Raw genomic sequence first — 22,030 nt, forward strand, 5'->3', positions numbered from 1 at the left:
GGAGAAATACAGTTTTTATCTAATTTGCAGAAGATACGATGCTTATGCCTCATTATGTAATTACAATTTGAGATGAAAATATTTTCCCAGACAATATGTGTGTATTCACATCGTGAACTGTCAGGGCACACATTGCTGGTGTCGCATGGAGCTCTAACAGGGACCGTATACATTGCCTTATGTCCACTTGCATTAGAATGCACAGAACTTCATGTTGCTCAGGATGACAGCACATCTTTAGGGACACATTGGCATCCAGAAGGCACTTTCTATGACAAAAAAATATTAACAAGATTTAATTAAAAAATGAAGTCTAACCATAAGATGCAGTTGTCCCGTTCTCATTTGGGGAGTGGTACGGCCTATGTGTTTTTAAATATTTTATTCACACACACGCTCTCACACGCGCACGCATGTGCACACACTGTGAACACGGTCCCACACCCACACCTAACGCACAGGTGCGCCTGGGAAGGGGCAGCACCTTCTCCTGCACGCTGGTGCTTGTCTGTGCAGACGCTTTCCTTGAGGTCCGTGAGACCGCTCTGTGTGTCCCCCCCCGGCGGCAGGAAGTACTGTACCTGTTCACACCGTCACCTTCTGCACCGTCGTGCTAGGCTCAGCAAGGGCGGGGGAGTGATGGCAATGCTGTTTTGACACAAAAAGAAATAGCAGAAATGATGATTTGGAGTCTTTGTTTTATTTGATGGGGGAAAATGTCATTTATTTCTATAAGTAACTGTAGAAGAAGAATTTTATACTACAGTTACACTCCCAAGCATCGTCATTCATCAGCTTTCCATGGGTGGGGTGGTGGTGGCAGGGCTTGCCGATGACACCGAGAGGAGCATTTCGTGGAGAAAATGCAATGGCGGCGACATCCTGTTCTGTGATTCAGGAGCCTCTCTCATAAAAATCTTGTAGGCTAAAATATTGTATTCATTCACCTTGTGAAATAAATTATTCTCAGTTCTGTCACTAGAAATAAACATTTCTACAAATACTATAATATGTTCCAGTGCATTTGTGCCCATAAGAACTAAAGATTTTTAGAAAATTGTAACTTGTAATGAAAACAAAAGATTTTTGGAAAATTGTAGCTTGTAATGAAAACAAAGGATCACCACAAATAACTGCTCGAGCTAAACTCATACATTTTTGTGTCTCTCTGTCTTTCTCTCTGTTTGTTTCCCTGTCTGCCAAGGTAAATTTTTTTTTTAAAAAGCATCTTGGAAAGCAATTATGAGAAGTCACTGATAATAGTAAAAATAAGCCTAATTATATGATAAAGATTTATATTTTCTGTCGTGAGAGTGTGGATATAACTGTTGATTCAGATACCAAATACTGTTCTTAAAGGGATTTATATAAGTCAGGTATTGTGTGGCCTTGTGTTTGGTTTCCAGTCGTGTGGGACATGTTAGCTCATGGTTCTTCACAGTAGTGAGTAATTCGTATCCAGCCACAGCGTATTTAAAGATAAAAATCCTCCTAGCTTTGTGCTAGAAGTTGGTCTCTCATCAGTACCTGCATGTGTCCCTGGTATGTGTCCCTGGTATATGTCCCTGGAACTTGCTGACATCCATACCCTGATTGCCTGACGATTGACATTCCTGTTGCTTTTTTTTATCCTGTGTGTTAATGAGAATAAGCTACTGGATTGTAAAGTGGAGACATAAGCCCTGAGTGGGTTTCGGGGACTGTGAAAGACCCCTCCTTTCCTCCATCTCCCTCTTTCATCTTCTAAGACCCTTAACGAATGCCTACAGAAGTTCACATTTTAAAAATAAACTTTGTATTGGAGTATTGCTGGGGCACGGCACGTGTAGTGGTATAAAGGTGACCGGATTACAAGGCAACGGTAGGTTTGGTGACGCTCGTTATTGGTTCTTTGTGGCGGCCCACAGCACACAGAGAGTGAATAGGTACTGACTCCAAGTTACGTTTCTTTATGTTCATTTGAGCTGTCTGAAGAGGTCTTTCCCGCACAGGTCTCCTCTTGTGTTTCTAAATGTGTCCTGTCAGGGCGAGTCCTACCCTCCTGACAAAAGTCTTCTCCAGTTCCCGGTGGTCAGACAGTACTGGGCTGGCACCTGGTGTTTGGGGTTTGCTTTGCTAATCTCGAGTTTATAGACCCAGGCTCATCAGACGGCTCAGGTGGGGTTTCTCCTTCCCCAAACATGGGGGATGACTGAGACCATCTGATTTTCTGGTGCTCGACATTGTGTACGCACAGCTTGGGGAGGACTCGCTTAGTTTGTGGAACAAGAGAACGTTTCCACCGTATATTAACATGCACTCCGGTGGTAATGCATATCCACGTGTTCTCTCGGGTATGTACAAAAGTTATTTATTTTTTGCTCTTCATTTTAACTTTTAGTTTTTCAAGATTCTCATATATTTTTCCTCCTTTTTTCTTCCTGACACCACTGAAAATCAAAGAGAGTTTTTCATCTTTTTAATCATGGCTTAAGCTCTGATTTGTGCGATCCTACTTGTCAAGTGACATTGCTGTAACATGCCACGAACTCTGGACAAAAGATTAATACCTGAAGTGCTTATTGGGAAGAGCAGGAGGGATCTTGAAATGAGGTTTTTTGATTCCTCACTTAACTTGAAATTGAATTCTGGGGCAGTGAGAGAAAGAAGCAATTATATTTATTTTAGGGCACTTACCTGTGAATTCCTAATTAAAATTATAATTAGGAAAAACCTAATTATTTTAGGTCATTTTATTTACAGACTCTGTAGTTCTTAAAAATGATTTCTATTGGGTTTTAAGTAAATAAATAGTTCTGTTATAAATCCAATGTTTAAGCAAACCATTAATCGTATATTAGCAATTGATATTGGCAACGAGAATTTGCTAGAGTGATAGAAAAATTTTTGTTTCCATCACATCAGAGCAGAAGTGGCCTTTCAGCTTTGCTTGGCAGGGTGTCAGCTTTTCTGCAAGAAATCAGAACTGCGTTAGTAAATTAACGGATATCTTGCTATATTTTCATGTTCTTCTCTGCCTATATATGCTTTCTCTCTTTCTCTGCATTTTTTGTATCCCAGTGTATTTTAACTTTCATCAAAGCCACCTGCTCTCCCCACAATGAAGGTGAAGTTACTTTACCAGTGATCAATTATAAATTTGGAAGAAAGCATGTTTTATAAGATTCTACGACAAATTGAAGCTATACATTTATCACTTAGGTGTGTGTAAGCCTCTTTGTGAATTGGCCCCTTGGAGTAAATGTGTTTTGATATAATGGCCATCTGTTCATGGATATCACATTTGCCAGTCTAAAAAATAGTTTCACGTAGATAAACATGTAATTCGGTCTGATTATGTAGTTTCACCAGGTGGCAATACAATAGCGAATTTTGGTGTTTACTGTAAGGCAGTCACCAGGCAGGGACTGAAGACCTGTATTTTGTATTTGTCACTTTTGAACATCCATTTTCCGCTCTCAGAGCCCCCTCTCCATTACCGTGCTAATGAGGAAAAGAGCTCGGACAAAGTTTGCAGACCTATTGTTGTCGTTGGTGGCCACCACCTCCCCCAGCAGGCCTTAGCAGAGCTGTTAACGAGGAACAGCATCTCTGCCTGGTTTGGGTTTCCCACTCTCTCCCTTCCTTCCTCTGTTCCTTGGCAGACATTCTAGTAATCAGCAAGTCCACTGCAGGACAGGCAGAGGGAGAGGAGAACGAGAAGGGGCCAGGGTAACCCACTGGGTCCGTGTTCAGGTCTGCTCATCTCTGACATCTACACGGCGCTTGGGACTGACACTGGGCCCGCTTTACTGGGACAGGCTTATCGTTGTCTCGTTTCTGTTGCTCCCATTTATTTGGTGTTAGCAGGAGCTTGAGCGGCTGTGGCCAAGCAGGGTTCCTTCCCACAGCTGTGCGAGGGTGGTACATCCATGTGCAGGTGATTTTCTAGTTCATTCTGTGAGTCTGCAGGATGTGAGGAGGAGCAGGCGTCTCGGTCCGTTCAGGCTGCCGTAACGACGCCGTAGACAGGAGGCTCGTGAGCAGCACAGGCGTATTGCTCACGGTGCGGGGCTGGGAAGTCTGAGATTAAGGCACCCGCAGATCTGGTGTCTGCTGAGGGCCCCTTCCTGGTTCACAGTGGCGTCACTCACCGCGTCCTCACATGGTGGCAGGGGCCAGGCAGCTCCCTGGTGCCTCTTTTAGAAGGTCACTGACTGTGTTTGTGAGATCTCCCCCACTCTTAAACTAGTCACTTCCCAAAGGCCCCACCTCCTAATACTGTCACTTTGAGGGTTAGATGTCAACATGTGAATTTTGGGGGGACACACACATTCAGACCACAGCAGCGGACAAACACAGAGTTGGGCTTGATGATGATCCTGTCATTTCTATGAACGCTTCCTACAAGCCCAAAAGATGTTGATCGTTGCCACGATTGTACCGGTGGGGAAGTCGAGGCCTGGGGGCATGAGTGAGTGTATCGGGCCACCCTGTCTGTAAGTGACTGAGCCTCGGCTCCTGCCCAGGTCTCCAGACATCAAGTCTGGACCTTCCATCTCTGTCCTCTTGTCACACTAGTGAGGGGAGAGGGGGTCTGTCCTTCACTAGGAGGCACAGCAACGGCCGCATTAGTGTGGGCCTTTACAGAAAGACTGCGAGTGGGTTTCAGTCTCACCCAGCTCACCGTGGCCTCCTGGGTCCAGGCTGCCTAGGGAGGCCCTTCCTTCAGATTATCCTTGCGCGTGTCCAGGGTCAGTTAGTGGGCCTCGTGCATGACAGGTGTAGCCCGGGGGTGGGGGTCTTGTCTCCAAAAGCCATCTGGCCCATTCCTCCCTGATGCAGGCTTAGCAAAGTCAAAGCCCCCCTTCCTCCTTAACACTGGAGCTGGGGCGCTGGGCTCTTCGTGTTTGCGGGCCCCGTGGGGGCGGGGCTGGGCTTCCCACCTCCTCAGCCTCTGTCCTGTGACCTGGACTTCGTGTTCTCCCCAGGTCCTAGGCCCTTAAAGTGGAACCTAGCTGACTCTAGAGCCTTCCGAGGATTCTGTTCCTGGGATGCCCACGCTCTCGGCCTGCCACCCTGTTTTGGAAGGTGGGGACCGGCATGGGGGCTCACTGGGCTGCCTTGGGAGGACTAACGTGAAGGGAGGCAGCGGCTACTCGGAAGCCCAGCCCCCCTTGGCCCGCGGAGCCTTAGGAAGGTCCCTGCCTGGCTGTGGGGGAGATTGAGAGAATGGGTAGTTGTGTATGGTGCGGTCTTGTCACTGTTGTTATTGTTCTTATTACCGGGGCCTTGGGACAAAGCCTGTGGGGCAGAGGGGTAAGGTGAGGCTGGCAGTCAGTCATAGAATGAATCTGGAACATTCCCCAGGGCTCTCTCCCACCCACCTCTGCCCCTGGGGCCGTTGAGCTCTTTCCACCCATGAAAGGCTGTGCTGTCCCACAGACCACGTGTCCATGGTCACGAGATCTTCAGAGGAAGAAGTGACCCTGACCACCTTGGCTCAAGGGCCGCCAGGTGCGGTGGCGGGAGAACAGGTGCGTGCGGGCCGAGGTGGGTGCTCGGGGCGCAGGGGGGCGGTTTCGGGCCCCGAAACCCGAGAGGAGAAGCTGTCCAGCGGTGCGGGCTACGGGACAGGCTGCCCTCCCGGCCATCTCTCTCGGGTTCGTGCTTCCTCATCTCCTGTAAATTTAGGGGGAAGTTAACTAATTAAAAGAAATAGATATAGTGAGCTAAAAGAACATGGTAGAATGGTAAAATAGCTGAAAAATAGAGGATCATCAGGATTAAATAAACTGGATGAGTATATGCTAAAGGTGCAAATGCTAGAAGGCTGGAAAAGCGCGAGGACAGACGTGAGCAAACCGCGGCGGCTGAGGCTGCAGCACGGCGAGCGCTGGGCGTGGGCCGAGTCGCTGCAGGGAAGGCCCCGACCCCAGGGCCACCCGCTCCCGATCTGAGGGACTCTGCTGCCCCTCTGGCAGGAAGGCTGCGTGGAGAGCACCCTGGCGTGGCCGTGGGATTCAGGAGGAAGACGGGAGGTGGCCGACGTGGTCAGAAGTGACTGGGGCAGACTGGGGCGGCACAGGGTGAGAGCCACCAACAGCGCGTTCATTCCGGAAGTGCTGTGCACTGGCTAATCCATGTTTGTTGAACTGAAAATATCGAAGAAGGTTTTGAAAATACAGATATTTATTGAGAACCACTTCACTCCATAATAACTAAGCCTCGTATTCATCTAGGAAAAAACCCCACTATTAACATTCTTTGAAAAGGATTTTTCCATTGTGCCGTGTATACGATTTTGTCTTGTGCTTTTTTCATTTAATGACTTCCCCCATGTCATTAAAGCATACTTTTTAATGTTTGAATGATATTGTATTCCAGCAATAAACCACCGTTCACTTTACCCCTTATTGTTGAAGATTTAGGTGGTGGCAGCTTTTATGTGGCCTAAGAGAACATCTTGTATAAAGGACATCTTTGTGCATGAAGTTCTTTCTGTGTTTCATATTATCTTCTTAGACTGTACTTCCAAAAATAAAATTACTGGGCCAAAGGTTATCAACATTTCAAAATCTCTTGCCTTTTACTCTTTTTCTTTGAAATTCTCTCATTTATAATGCTGTGTCTGGCACATGAAAGGTGTTTTAAATACTTGATACAGAATTACTTTTGATCATTAATTCATTCGAAAGCATTTATTCCATGCCTTCCCTGGCATTTCGATGTTAATGGGACAGAAGGAAATAACTTGGTCCTGAAGGTGGCAAAGGGGACTTGACCTTGGATCGGGAGTCACGGGACCTGAATTCAAATCCCGCTTCCATCACTTGTTTTCTGTGTAACTTTGGGGAAGTTGGTCAACTTCTCCTAGACTCAGTTTTCTCACCTGCAAAACAGGCATTCGGGTGATACTTACCTGAAAGGTTGTGGGCGTTAAACGAGGCAATGGGACGAAAACGCTCAGCCCAGAGCTGCTCAGCCCAGAGCTACACAGCCCAGCCCGGGCTCAGCTTCAGTTGAATGAAAGAGTTCACCGTTTGATGAAGGGGACAGACAGGTTAACACCTCTGAATTCTTCCGGGAGTGGTGAATTTCTCTGAGGGGATTAAGAGAGGTGTCATAAGGAGGTGACATCTGAGCCTCCCGAGGGATGAGGGATGAGCAGCTTACCTAGGCAGAGACTGCGGGGAGGGGTGGCGTCCAGACGGCGCGCTCCCTGGGAGCAGGGCTGCCTGGGGCCTGGTGGACGGACCAGCCTATGAAGCCCGTAGAGGACATGGAACTTTCACAGAGGCTCGAGCTTGGGGATGAGAGAGCAGAGTGTCTGGGGCAGCTGGAGAGAGGCCATCCAGGACAGGCGCAGGGAGGAGGCTGGTGGAGGGAGGCCGTCCAGGACAGATGCAGGGAGGAGGCTGGTGGAGGGAGGCTGTCTAGGACAGGCACAGGGAGGAGGTGGTGGAGGGAGGCCATCCAGGATGGGCATGTTGGGCAGGGGTGAGGTTGGCTGCGGAACCAAGGAGCCAGGAGGCCTCGAGGATGGTGCTGTGTTTCTGGCTTGGACACTAGTTTGGGGTGACTCAGAACAATGAATCAGCAGATTCCAAGTGGGGAGAAAGTGTGCGGAATCTTTGAGGAGGGGAGTGTTGGAGAGAGTGGCAGGCAGTTGTGTTGTTTGTGGTGCGGAGTGGCTGATGTCGGGATAGTTCACGCTCGGGGCCCTGCAGTTCTGGAGGGGCCCGATGCCCTCTCCCTGCAGAGGAGCTCTGCCCTGCTCTGGACACCCGCCGAAGCCTTTGGTGTCGTCATCGGAACCACAGAGAAGGCACCTCGTGGCCCAAGCCAGTGCGACCCGGGCAGCCTCGTTTAAAGGCGATGAGTCTGACCAGTGGTTCTTCAAGTGGGGTCCCTGGGCTGAGGGTTCCAGTTGTGGACTCTCAGATTTGGACCATCCCAAACCTTTAATAATCATAAGCAAAATGAAAATGTGACTAAACTTGGCAATTACCTTTTACCACAGGTCCTAGAATCTTCTAGAGCGTTACCTAGATGCTGATGCCTGTATTTAAAGCCCAAGGTCGTGCACTATTGATCATTTTTCACACTAGCAGCGAGGTATTAGGGGAACTACAGTTCCTAGCTTTGTTAGCGCACTGCTACTCTGCGTCCCGCGGTGAAGTACCGCGTGTGCTCAGACTGCTGTGTGCCCTGTCCCCGAGGTGGGGTCGAGGCTGGTGTGCAGGTGTTCTGAGGGGTGTGAGCAGAAGGATTCAGTTGTCTGTCATTGTGCGCGTGTGTGCATGTGTAGGCACGTGATCGTGCCGCGCCGGTGAGTGCTGGCTGCTGCCAGGCCCCGGAGCCCTTCCTGTGCAGGTGTGATGCTCTCACCTTGCTCCCCCACCCCTGACATCCTCCTTCTGAGCAGCCAAGATGTTCTCTGTCCCTCCTATCAAGCCTCCCCGAAACGTGTGTGTTCTTTGCCACGTTCCCTCAGGATCTGGCTCTGATAATGTGATAATGAATGATGATATTTAATGAGACACCCCTCTCAGGTCATATCAGTGCATTTTAATAGGGGCTTTCTGGAAAACATCTTAACCCCAAATCTCCCAAGTTGTTCAGCTAGTTATTTGGTCAAAAAAAGAAAAATAAGCAGAAGTACGTTGGTCAACAAAGTTTAGGAGGTGGTATGTGCGGTAATCTCCTCTCGGGAATTAACAAGACGTGTCACATAGTCCAACATCCAAATGTCCTGCAGTACGGAAACCGAGGTTTCATCCGATGGTTTATACACCCCCCTTGCGACTGCTGTCCGTCTCCTCTGGGTCCCTCGGGGAGAGGCCGCCTTCCGCGCAGAAGTCACTCTGCCGTGTGTTGCAGGCCTGTCGGAAACCTGGGGGGCATACACTGTGGACCTTTTTTAATTAAAAAACTTGTGATAAAATATTTGCAACATAAAAGTTAGCATTTTAACCATTCTGAGTGTATAGTTCAGTGGCATTAAGAACATTCACGTTATTGTGCAACCATCACCAGAGCTTTTTCCATCTTCCGAAACTTAAATTACCCACTCAGCAACAGCTCCCCACCCTCCCTCCCCCGGCCCTGGCAACCACTGCTCCACCTTCTGTTTCTAAGAACATGACTCCTCCTGGGACCCCATGTAAGAGGAATCGTACAGCATTTGTGACTGGCTTATTCACTTTGCATAATGTCCTCAAGGTCCATCCACATGGTGGCATGTGTCAGAGTCCCCTTCCTTTGTAAGGCTGGATGGTCTTCCACTGTGTGGAGGGACCACACTTTGTTCCTCTGCCCGTGGACGTACATGTGGTTTCCACCTTTGGCTGTGGGGAATGGTACTGCTTTGGACAGCGGCGTACAGCCGCGGCCCTTTGTCACCTGTCTGGCAGCCCCCTGTGGGTGGCACTCTGCTTTCTCCAGGCAGGAGATTGGTGATGCTGTGTTATGTCCTTCTTTTTAGTGAAGACCAGAGCATTTTCATTGTTTGCCATTAAGGGTATTTTTATTTATGGGAACCATATAATATTGCCTGTGAAATATCTTGCCCTAAAAATTGATCACCAGGTCCTGCCCGATGGGTGTTTACAAATATTTGCCATGTGGAAGCCATGGGGGACTCACACCATGTCACTGTCACTTATGGAAGGAACAGCTTTTGGGAGGAGTCCTTGTGGGGTGGGGGCTGGCTCCAGTGGACGAACTGACACCTGTCAGAAAGGGGCAGATGGCTGGTCCTTCAGCTCGGGCTCCTTTGTTGAAACGTGCTCACTTAGGCGCAGGAAACTGTCTTTTTGAAACCTGACTCCTGCTGTAGAGTCACAGAGGGGGTAGATATGTAAAGCTGAGGTAGCCTTGTAGCCTGGGAGCTCGACTGAAAAACATCTTTTTAAAGATCATCTAACTGCTGGGGAGGCCGTGTCCTTGAAGATGATTTACTTCTTCTAACTGCATTTCATTTTTCTCTCCTAGCTTACGTTCCTGAGGAAGAGTTGAAGGCGGCGGCAATAGATGAAGAGCGCGTGGAGGACGATGGGCTGCCTTTGGACATTCAGGAAAGCGAGTATGTGTGCAATGAGGAGACAGAGATCAAAGAGGCCCAGAGCTACCAGAACTCCCCGGTCAGCACTGCAACTAATCAGGACGCCGGCTACGGGTCGCCTTTCAGCGAAAGCAGCGACCAGCTCGCCCATTTCAAAAGCTCCTCCTCCAGAGAGGAGAAGGAGGAGCCGCAGTGCACAGACAGTGTCTCCTACCCCCAGGACAGCTTGGCGCAGATCAAAGCCGTGTATGCAAACCTGTTCTCGGAGTCTTGCTGGTCCAGCCTAGCTCTGGATTTAAAGAAGTCCAGTTCGACCACCAGCACCAACGATGTCAGCCGGAAGGAGAGCGCCACCCCTGCCCCCACGCCCCCCGCCTGCACGGCCAGCGCGGCCAGCACCACCGCGAGCACACCCAGCACCAGCTGCAGCACCAGCACCAGCCACGCCAGCACCACCAGTAGCAGCAGCAGCTCCGGCTACGACTGGCACCAGGCCGCCCTGGCCAAGACGCTGCAGCAGACGCCCTCGTACGGGCTGCTCCCCGAGCCCAGCCTGTTCAGCACCGTGCAGCTCTACCGGCAGAACAACAAGCTGTACGGCTCCGTGTTCACCGGCGCCAGTAAGTTCCGGTGCAAAGACTGCAGTGCCGCGTATGACACGCTGGTGGAACTGACGGTGCACATGAACGAGACGGGACACTACCGTGACGACAACAGGGACAAGGACTCCGAGAAGACCAAGCGGTGGTCCAAGCCCAGGAAGCGCTCGCTGATGGAGATGGAGGGGAAGGAGGACGCCCAGAAGGTGCTGAAGTGCATGTACTGTGGACACTCCTTCGAGTCCTTGCAAGACCTCAGCGTCCACATGATCAAAACCAAGCATTACCAGAAAGTGCCTCTGAAGGAGCCAGTGCCAGCCATCGCCAAACTGGTCCCTTCTACCAAAAAGCGAGCACTGCAGGACCTGGCGCCCCCTTGTTCTCCCGAGCCAGCGGGCCTGGCGGCAGAAGTTGCACTGAGTGAGTCGGCCAAGGACCAGAAGGCGGCAAACCCATACGTCACGCCCAATAACCGCTACGGCTACCAGAACGGTGCTAGTTACACCTGGCAGTTTGAGGCCCGCAAAGCGCAGATCCTCAAGTGCATGGAGTGTGGCAGCTCCCATGACACCTTGCAGCAGCTCACCGCTCACATGATGGTCACTGGCCATTTCTTAAAAGTGACGACCTCGGCCTCCAAGAAAGGGAAACAGCTGGTGCTGGACCCCGTGGTGGAAGAGAAGATCCAGTCCATCCCCCTGCCGCCCACGACGCACACCCGGCTGCCCGCCTCCAGCATCAAAAAGCAGCCAGACTCCCCCGCGGGGTCCACGACGTCTGAGGAAAAGAAAGATCCAGAGAAGGAGAAGGCGCCGGTGGCCAGTGACTCGGACAAGATCAAGGAGGAGAGTGAGGACACCCAGGAGAAGTTTGAGCCCACCACGCTCTACCCGTACCTGCGCGAGGAGGACCTGGACGACAGCCCCAAGGGGGGCATCGACATTCTCAAGTCCCTCGAGAACACCGTCTCCACGGCCATCAGCAAAGCGCAGAATGGCGCGCCCTCGTGGGGCGGCTACCCCAGCATCCACGCGGCCTACCAGCTGCCGAGTACTGTGAAGCCGCTGCAGGCGGCCGTGCAGAGCGTGCAGGTGCAGCCGTCCTACGCTGGTGGCGTGAAGTCGCTGACCTCCGCAGAGCACAACGCCCTCCTGCACTCCCCGGGGAGCCTCACGCCCCCGCCGCACAAGAGCAACGTGTCTGCCATGGAGGAGCTGGTGGAGAAGGTCACTGGCAAGGTCAGCGTCAAGAAGGAGGAGAGACCCCCGGAGAAGGAGAAGAGCCCCCCGGCCAAGGCTGTGTCCCCCGTGGCAAAAGAGAATAAAGATTTTCCTAAAACGGAGGAAATCAGCGGCAAACAACCGAAGAAGGGCCCCAATGCCGAGACCGGGAAGGCCAAAAAGGAGGGTCCGGTGGATGCTCACACCCCAAATGGCACAGAGCCTCTCAAAGCCAAGGTCACCAATGGCTGTAACAACCTGGGGATCATCACAGACCACTCGCCGGAACCTTCCTTCATCAACCCCCTGAGCGCTCTGCAGTCCATCATGAACACCCACCTGGGCAAGGTGTCCAAGCCCATGAGCCCCTCTCTGGACCCGCTGGCCATGCTGTACAAGATCAGCAACAGCATGCTGGACAAGCCAGTCTACCCGCCCGCGCCGGTGAAGCAGGCTGACGCCATCGACCGCTACTACTATGAGAACAGCGATCAGCCCATCGACCTGACCAAGTCCAAGAACAAGCCCCTGGTTTCCAGCGTGGCCGATTCAGTCGCGTCGCCTCTTCGGGAAAGCGCCCTCATGGACATCTCTGACATGGTGAAAAACCTCACGGGCCGTCTGACCCCCAAGTCCTCGACGCCCTCCACGGTGTCGGAGAAGTCGGACGCCGATGGCAGCAGCTTTGAGGAGGCGCTGGACGAGCTGTCGCCGGTGCACAAGCGGAAGGGGCGGCAGTCCAACTGGAACCCGCAGCACCTGCTCATCCTGCAGGCCCAGTTCGCGTCGAGCTTGCGGGAGACCGCGGAGGGCAAGTACATCATGTCGGACCTGGGCCCGCAGGAGCGGGTGCACATCTCCAAGTTCACCGGCCTCTCCATGACCACCATCAGCCACTGGCTGGCCAATGTGAAGTACCAGCTGAGGAGGACAGGGGGGACGAAATTCCTGAAGAACCTGGACACAGGGCATCCTGTTTTCTTTTGCAACGATTGTGCCTCTCAATTCAGAACTGCTTCCACGTACATAAGTCATCTGGAGACGCACTTGGGCTTCAGCCTGAAGGATCTCTCCAAGCTGCCACTCAATCAGATTCAAGAACAGCAGAATGTTTCCAAAGTCCTCGCGAACAAAACTCTGGGCCCGCTGGGGGCTGCCGAGGAGGACCTGGGCTCCACATTCCAGTGTAAACTCTGCAATCGGACTTTCGCGAGCAAGCACGCGGTCAAACTGCACCTTAGTAAGACACACGGCAAGTCCCCAGAGGACCACCTGATCTACGTGACCGAGCTAGAGAAGCAGTAGCGTCCAGCAGCGCAAGTGACCGCGGAACATTGCACTAGACGGCGTCGTCGTACTGCACTAGGCCTGGCCTGAGCCTCTAAAGTCAGTCTTTCCTTTGTTGCTGAACTGCCTATCTGGACCTTGGTTTTCTTACACATATTTTGTAGTTATATTTATATGCTCTTTGTCTGATCTGTGCATGTTATTTTTCTTTTTCCGTGAGTCAAAGTCTGACCTTTATTTTCAACATCTGTTCTTGGTGTTAAGCTATCTTCTGTAGGAAATAGTGGGGCACACTGCTCAGAGACGCTATTTAGCAGTAAAGAAAGACACAAATAACAATGATAAAAAGACATCCTAAAATTACGAAGTTGCCATGACAATAAAGGTCATAGAACCTGGTAGTGTCAAATTTAACCCTTTGAGGACTGTAATCGCATTTCTGTGCCTTTCACTCGAGAGAAAAAAAAAAGAAAAAAGAAAAAAAGGCTTAAAGGCATTTCATTCAGATCAAAAGCTGTGTCAGACACAAAACTTATTTAATAATTAAAAAATGAGCTTTTATATGCAGAACTGGTGTGTGAGGGAGACATGCATGCAGCTGTTGGAAGATAGAAAGCTGTCTAGGACTCACGGGGTAGGAAGCCACCACTTCACATGTTTAAAACAAAAACAAAACAAAAAAACATAAACAACAGCAACAACAAATACCCCAGTCGCCACTATGCCCAAACCCTCTGGATGCCGAAAAATGCCACTTTTGGCAAAAAAAAAAGTATGCAAGCTATTATTTAAAAATGTGTAAAAATGCTATTTCTTTTTTCCTGTAAGATACTGCGGTTTATAGTTATTTACAAATGTAAGCTTTGGTACAAGCTGACCTTTCTATAGCGTGCTGCATTGGTAAATGAAAAAAAAAATGGGGCAAACGTTGGAGTCCTTTCCTTGTAAATTGCCAGCATCAGCTTAAAAACTCCTGTATGTTACATATCGTACCATTTTAATCTATTCAACTTTCTTTGTACCTTCTGGCTGTATGCTTTCTCTTTTAACTTTTTATATTGTCATTTTATATTAAATTTCTGTGTATATAATGTAAAACCACAATTTTTGAATAAAATTTAGTTCCTGCAGCTTGATTTAAATAGAGAAATTTTACTGGCACCTGCATCTCTCCAGATGCATGTACTCAGAGGAACTATCAGACAGAAATAAATAATAAAAACAAAGCAAGCAATGCACTATTCATTATACCTTTTGATGTTCTATCATTAATATTGTACAGTACATTTTGGTTCACACAATTAAATCCACTGTTTTCTCAAATGTAAAATAAACCCACATGCAGTTCTTGATTTACACGGATTGTCATGTCGTCATTATTTTGCCTTTGAGATGTTATTTCAGCAACAAGAGGTATTGCTTATGCAATCAACCAACAAAAATTCTATTCAGAATCATCATTTTATGATTTGTGTGCTGACATACTTCATTCAAATGATAAGTGTTGCATTTTTTAAAACGATAATTAAAATTTTTAACTCCACTAGGTGCCAAGGATTGTCAAGTTTAGCCATCGAGCGATGGCTGTCTTGCGCAAGGATGGGCTAAGATGCTTCCTTTGAAGAATCCTTTGCACGACTTAAAAATACCTGTAATACGCCTGTGTGTATGTCTGGGGACGTGATGTGGGTAGAAGGCTGGGTCTTGCTCCAGCAGCAAAGACCCCGAAGACCTTGGAGTTCTGTGTTGCCCCAAAGAGGAAAACCTGATATCTGAGCTTTCAAAAATGTACAATTTTTGAAAAAAAAAAATAACAAAACACAAAAAACCTGGCTGTTCTCTTTTATTCAGTGTTTGAGATGACTTTTCTTTCTGCAGGTTATTCTAGAGCACTGAGGGCTCTACTGAGAACGCCAGGACGCTTGTCACGTAAGCGCTCCACCCCTCATCCCAAGGGGACCCTGACCCCTGAGAGCCCAGGACCACCGTTCAGTAAATATTGGGAGAAAACAGTGACATCGAGGCCCTCTGGCCTCTTTTTCTCCCCCTAGAAGCACTTACTGACATGAGCAGGAAAATTTACTTTTCTACCTTTCGCTTGAATTTTCATAAAATTATATCCTGAGAAAGGTTAGAGCTCATACTGCTCTGTTCAGAAGCAGCTGAGCAATTGTGATATTTTAATTATTTCCCTAGCATTGGCCCGTGACAGCGAGGATTGTTCTGTTTCCATTAATGATCTGAGGAGGAGGAGCAGACCAGGTGGGTCGTATTTACACAGTCTTGTGCTAATGCAGCAGAGTGCCCGGGACGTTTGGGAAATTTTTCTGACTTTTTTCATTGGTAAATAGCTGCGTCCTTTAGGAGCTTCAGCCATTTAGACATTTCAGTTCAATTACGGGGTGATTATGTACTTTGGGCTCAAGGGGTGACAGAAGAATAACAATTAGGCTTAGGGCAGTGGCCTGGGGTCTTTGCATGATAATCCCTTGAAGTTGTGTTTATTTTACCACAGACCCGTAAATCTGTGATTATGTGATTTCACCCTATAGAGTTAAAGGAAGTGGGAAGTGGTGGCTCCCTGGGCGGGGTTGCCCGGCAGCCCCCACCTGTAGCTTTGAAGTGCTTTAAATGCTGTTTTCGACCTGAGTTCCGATCATCAAGGGAGGGACACAGAATTTGGGTTTTCCTTTCTAATTTTCTTTTTCTTTCTTTTTTTTTTTTATTGGATGCAATTTTCTTATTTGGAATTTTTTTTTTATTTATTTATAATTCATCAGCCATATTGCGATGCTGTCATCAACCCTAATTCCCCGGCCAAAGGATGGAAGACTGGGCTATCTGAGCAGCACTGAACGTGGTGATCTTCGTTAATATTTGTCAAGTGCTTCCTAAGTGCCGAGGACTATTCCAAGTGGTTTACACATGTGAACTCATCCCCATCCCCTGGGCTGTCTCACTCCCATCCCAGTTTGCAGGTGAGGAGCCCCTCACGCGCAGGGTCAAGGCATGTGCCCAAGGCCACATGTCGGAAGAAAGAACTTGGGCTTTGAGCCCAAAAAGCATTTGCTGGGGAGTCCGTGCTCTTAATCACTCCCTTTGCAGGCCTGTGATCTGCCCCGGGAGAGGGTTTCTGATTTCACCCCACGAAGCAGCCAGGGAGTCTTTGCGGGGTGGGGAGCTAGAGCCCAGGCATAGGACGGAGCTGTGGGCCCCCATGAGAGCAGCCGTGGCAGGCGAGTGGCCTGCGCCTCCAATCGCTCCCCACCGTGGCCTGATTGGAAGTCGAAATATGATGCCTATCCTCTGCTGGATCTTAAAAATAAGTTGAAGTGGTATTTGTTATGCGTTTGTAGCAATTTCAATTGCATGTAGGTATACCTAGTAACACGGAAACTCAATTTGTAAGGCTACAAATAGATTAAATAATCCAGGGAACAAACTGGATACCCACATTTGAAGATTTTCTTCACACAAGTCTCTGCTTCCTTCATCTGTGTTTGGGGACATGTCCTTTACGTCATCTGCTTTTGTGTGCCCTAGCAAGTGACTCCACATGTGGCATTAGGTCCTCTCTGTTCCCCCGCATCTTCCCCGGCCCCAGGGAACGGAGCTTCATCATCTGTAGTGTGAGGACAAACAGCCCTGAGTACCTGGAGAGAGCTGGCCACCTGTTCCACCTCGCGGGCGTCCGGGAAGAGGCTGGGCAGAAGGCAAGCGACTTCTCAGTCCAGCGGTTGGTTTGGTTAGGCTGTCTCTGTGCACATGCAGAAATAACCCTGTTTTGCATTCATATTTGCAGCTTGAGACTTAGGTTTAATAACTAATCAAGTATTTTTTTTCAAATGTGGAATTTTAAAAAGCTTGGAATATTTCTTAGAATGTGGGTTGGGGGAAGACATTGCTTGATATTTAGTCAATATTTGAAGAAAGATAAAGCCTCTGAAATAAGGATGGACAGGAGTTTACAGAAGCAAAACAAACTTTCAGGCGGTGTACCTAAAAAGTGATTAAAAACTTTAAGATTTCTATTTCTACATTTCCACAGTTGATAATCTTTAAAAAGCTGTAAACCTTAGTCTGAAGCATGTGTAAACCACTTCCAAATTTTCAGAAACTTGTACATACCGATAAAGGTTTCTGCTTTTTTCCAAGGTAAAATTTCTTGTTATTGGCTTTATTATAATTTCTCTGAAGATGGTGGACACCACTGGAAGCCAATTACTGAATTGTAAACTTAAGAGATACCAAAGGGTAAAACCTCTTTTGTTGAGAATTTGTACTGTTTATGTAACTTTTATTCTTACAATAAAAGTGATGCATAATCATTGCAGGAATCTTGGAAAACGAAACAAAAAACATAAAGAAGGAAATAAAAATTCACTATTGTTTTTATCTAGAGAAAAATCACTGTTAATATTTTAGTCCTAACATTTATTTTTCCCTGTTGCTACAAAATAGCGATCATGTTCCACATACTTTAGTACCTTGCTTTCTTTACCTGACAGTAGATAATGTGTATTTTCTCATTTTAACAAATATCAAGGATTTTTAATCTTATTGGGATGTACTATAATTTAGTTAATCAATTCTCTATTTAAATTTTAAAAAGCAACATTTAGATTTTTTCAAATTTTCACTATTACAAATATAGTACAAAAAACTTTCCACTCAATATTTTTGTGAATATTTTTTATTTGCTTGAAACAAATACCTAGAATTGAAATTTCTGTGTGATAGTGTGATTTAATATATGTGGCCAAATTGCCCACAAGAAAGCTCCTACTAGTTTACCCCCATTTGCGTCAGAATGACATTTCTACACACCTTTGCTTTGTGAATACAGGATTTAATGGTTTTGTTTTTGTTTTTAAGTTTTTGGTCATTTTCACTAATTGGCCAATGTACTCTTGATGTTTTAATTTATAATATATATTTTTTTTCATTTTTAAGAGACAGGATCTCCATCTGTCACCAGGCTGGAGTGCAGTGGCAGGATCATACCTCACTGCAGCCTCAAACTCCTGGGCTCAAGCGATCCTCCTGCCTCAGCCTCCCAAGTAGCTGGGGCTATAGGTGCACCACCATGCCCGGCTAATTTTTTTTTTTTTTTTGTAGAGATAGGTTTTGCTACGTTGCCCAGGCTGGTCTTGAACTCCTGGGCTCAAGCAATCCTCCTGCCTCGGCCTCCCAAAATTCTAGGATTACAAGCATGAGCCTTATTTATAATGTTTTTAATGTTTACTTTCCATGTATATTATTTAAAGAAAAGATTGTTTAAGAGCACATATGATTTTTGTAGTTTACATGAATTATGATTTCATTTAAACTCAGGTGTTCAAGATATGTATTTTACAGACAACACAACAGCAAAGAGGAGACAAAGGACTTAACCAAGACCCTGTGGCTCCCTGTGGACACAGGACTAGAACCTGACAACCTGCTCTACCATTTGTGTCCATGGGGCTGCGTCTCAGTAAAATGCTCCCAGTGACTTTAAGTCAATAATGCACTTTTGTACTGTCTTCAAGTTCCCTGGCTTGCTAATAGGGAGAAAAGTTTCAAATTGCATGATTTCTATTACTAATTTACAACCAGTATTGATTAGTGAAACAGAGATAATCTCAAAGTGGTCACTACCCTAGTTAGATGAGATTGAGCACTGAGAGTGGACTTATTTTGATATTAATAAAAACACTTGGATGAGACCTAGAACACGAGGGACAGGGACCACTTCAAAAACCTACATCAGCAATAGCTCCCACAGTTCAGCTAAAGTTCAAAGCTTCTGCTACTCGAGACCTCAATGTCTTTGATCTAGATTTCCAGTAGACACGTGCAGAGGTCAATGGCAAAGGGTGAGGATGAGGAGGAAACGTGTTCCCTAGAGTAAGATTAGGAAGCTTGAAGAGTAGGTGAGATTCGTTCTCTTTCATAAAGAGCAGCAAGTGTTTTCACCGACAGCCATTTAGAAGTTGACCCATAACTAGTCTGGTCATTTTTCTTACATCACCCAAAAATATTTACAATTTGATCTGACTGGAGAAAAGGTGGTCTGATGACGTGTGACTGTGTATTTTACTTTGAACAGACAGTAGAAACAGCGGGCTCACATATTTGGTCACATTTTGTCAAAATATTTGCAATATGGCACACATAATTCAATAGAAACTAAAAAAGTAGTTTTCTGGTTGCAGAGAATGCAGTGCTTAAAAATGAATTTAAAAGGAGATCTTTAAGACGGAAGCATTCTAAACAAAACTAAAATTCCAGGGATATTTTTCCTTGAAAGCTTGTTTGATCAAAAACTACACTAGGGGCAAGGAACAGGGGACAGTTACATTGGGAACACCAGTTTCTAAAATATGTAAATATGAAGGAAAATCCCATTCTGCATAACTGGAACTATTAGGCAAACTCTTCCAGTCAACTCTTACGCAACTGGGTTTCCTAGGGGCTGTTACAAAGCACAGATCAGTCCCAAGATTAAAACATTTTCTCCTTTCAGTAAATTTTTTCCTTTTTCAATACATTTTTATGAATTGATGCATGTTTTCAGAGTAATATTTCCAGCTTTCTCCAACTGAAACTAAGAATTTCCATTTCTCTTTGTAGAACAACAAAATATCTGGGTGTGTAGTTATTGCTATATAACAGTAAAACTAAGAAAGATGGGAATTTTTGAATCCTTTATGACCTTCATAGTTTAAAATTATATATTGAATCATATTTCTAAGCCATAGCTTTCTGATACATATCTCATGCCACTGTGCCCAATTATATTGATTAATGATTGATCAATTAATCATGATACTTCCCAATTTCAACCTTTGACTCTTTAATGTCATTAAAATGATGGAAAGTAAATATTTAGTTATGTTTCGACTTGTTAACTAAAAGAGACGGGAGTTCCCTAAACACTTGCATTTCATTTGTAATACATTTATTTATAAATTAGCAAAATCCATTTTCCACTTTCAAAGCAATTTATTAATATTTTCCTCTTGGATATTCCTGTTCTTATTGTTTTAGAGCCATGAAATTCACAAATCATTAACTTGGATATGCAAAATTCCAGGATGGTGAGCTCAAATATCGGTCTTATTTAACGGAATCATGGGTTTTTGCATTGTTGAACAGCATCATAAATGACCACATCTCAAAACTAGACATACTGATTGGGACAAATTCCATTTTCCATCATTCCTTTCATCAATTAGTAAAAACCAATGGCATTAAAATCTGAAATAATGTGCAAGCAGAAATCTGATGGAAAGGACTTTGTTCCAATTTCCGATTACTATGAAAAATAGTTTTTAAATCAGAGGGCATTTAAAATGGCAATTTTTTTACATGATTGTTTTCTTAAATATAATCCAAATATTTGTCTTTAAGTTCTGGGTAGATAGTTGAAACCTAACAATGTGTCACATCGTATATGTGGTCATGAAAGTATTGTAATGTCACAAAATCCTCCTAGCAAAACAAGGAAAGCTGCAGAAAGGTGCAGCAAATTCCTATCCCTGGAACTTCTCAGAGGAAAACAACAGACTTATGAAAAAGGAGTCACAAAGTTCCTTTCTCCAGATGACCTCTCGTTTTTCTTAAAATTTCAGTTTCGATCAAAGCATCCCCCCCTTTTAGGAGACACTCGGACTTTTGAATTCCTCGTCACCCACAACCAGGGCTCCCCCTTTCAAGAGAGGAGTCGCATCTGAGGAATAGAGAGTCTGATGCTTCCAATACTGGTTTGGGTGCCATTTCTCTTGCCAGTGGTTTCCTGCTAGGAGAATCATCTAGTGGCATGGTTTTGTCACGAATAGCTGCAATGACCTCTGTTTCAGGCGAGACGGTGAGCCCTTGCTCCGTGCACTTCTGGCAGGCAGCGCCCTGGCTGACTTCGCTCTCTGTAGGGCAAGGCGCCATCACGTCTCTGCCCAACAGCAAATCTGGCCTTTCGTAAGCCCCAACGCCTCAAAGACAAAATAAACACTTTTCTCCTGTAGCAATAATATTTAGCCTTCTCACTCACCTTCCAAGTGTTTCCTTCTTGAAAAGCCCCACTTCCTAGAATCCTTCAGGTTGATCAAGCTCTTCAGCATCCCAGAGAAATAAGGAGGAGGGAGCCACGGGAGCTCGGGTAGAGCCTGTGCCGTGGCCCCTGTCCACGTGGCTGCAGGAGGACTCTTTCTGTGTCTCAGGATAAAGAAGAACAGTAGGAAAGCAGAGACTCACGGGAGCAGAGGGGCAGGCCCTGTGTAGAGTAGACAAGCTGGAGAATTGTTTTGTGTGGGACTGGGTTAGTGGTTTCCACTGTAATTCTTAAAGATCAAGGCCATCCTGACACTGTGTTAAGACGCATGAAGAACAGATAGCTCCACCTTAAAGGAAGAGAGAGTGACTGAGAGAATTAGACCACTAGTCCAATGAAGCAGCTGGCGAAACGCAACAAGTGTAGCCATGTGCATTGTGTATGGACCTAACTAAAGTCAGGCACTGGGTGGATGGGTCTAACCAAGGTCATGCATCTTGGATGGACCTAACCAAGGTCATGCACTGAGAGGACATAACTGAAACACGGCGGATGGAGGCAGGACAGGAACAGGGGTAAAGGTGCGTGGGGGCCCCGTTACAATAGTCATGGATGGTTTAGAGATTTCATTTGATGAGAAAAAAAAAATCACAAAAAGAAAATTGGAGTGTGGCCTTTCTAGGGTTAAAGATCCTTAAGCTTTAGAGAGAACGTATAAAAGAAAATTTCGTTCTGAAATAATTTATGGAAATGCCGTGCTCCCTTTGAAGGCTCCATGTCACTGTGTGGCACTGCGCAGTGTTCTCTTTCTTCACCTGTCAGGCAAAGACCACCTCGAAGAGTCTCA

General features: G+C 46.6%; 1 protein-coding gene across 1 annotated transcript in view; it reads left to right on the forward strand.

The window, feature by feature from the left end:
- The window catches only part of TSHZ1 (teashirt zinc finger homeobox 1), a 75,184-nt gene extending 60,677 nt beyond the window's left edge, over positions 1-14,507 (forward strand). The window contains exon 2 of the mRNA XM_012648889.1: positions 9,976-14,507. Within this exon, the coding sequence (XP_012504343.1) occupies positions 9,976-13,169 (3,194 nt within the window). The 3' untranslated portion in view covers positions 13,170-14,507. The remainder of the gene's footprint in view (positions 1-9,975) is intronic.
- Positions 14,508-22,030: the final 7,523 nt, after the last annotated feature.

Source organism: Propithecus coquereli, unplaced genomic scaffold, assembly GCF_000956105.1.
Source record: "Propithecus coquereli isolate 6110/MARCELLA unplaced genomic scaffold, Pcoq_1.0 Scaffold296, whole genome shotgun sequence".
In the NCBI taxonomy this organism is placed as follows: Eukaryota; Metazoa; Chordata; class Mammalia; order Primates; family Indriidae; genus Propithecus; species Propithecus coquereli.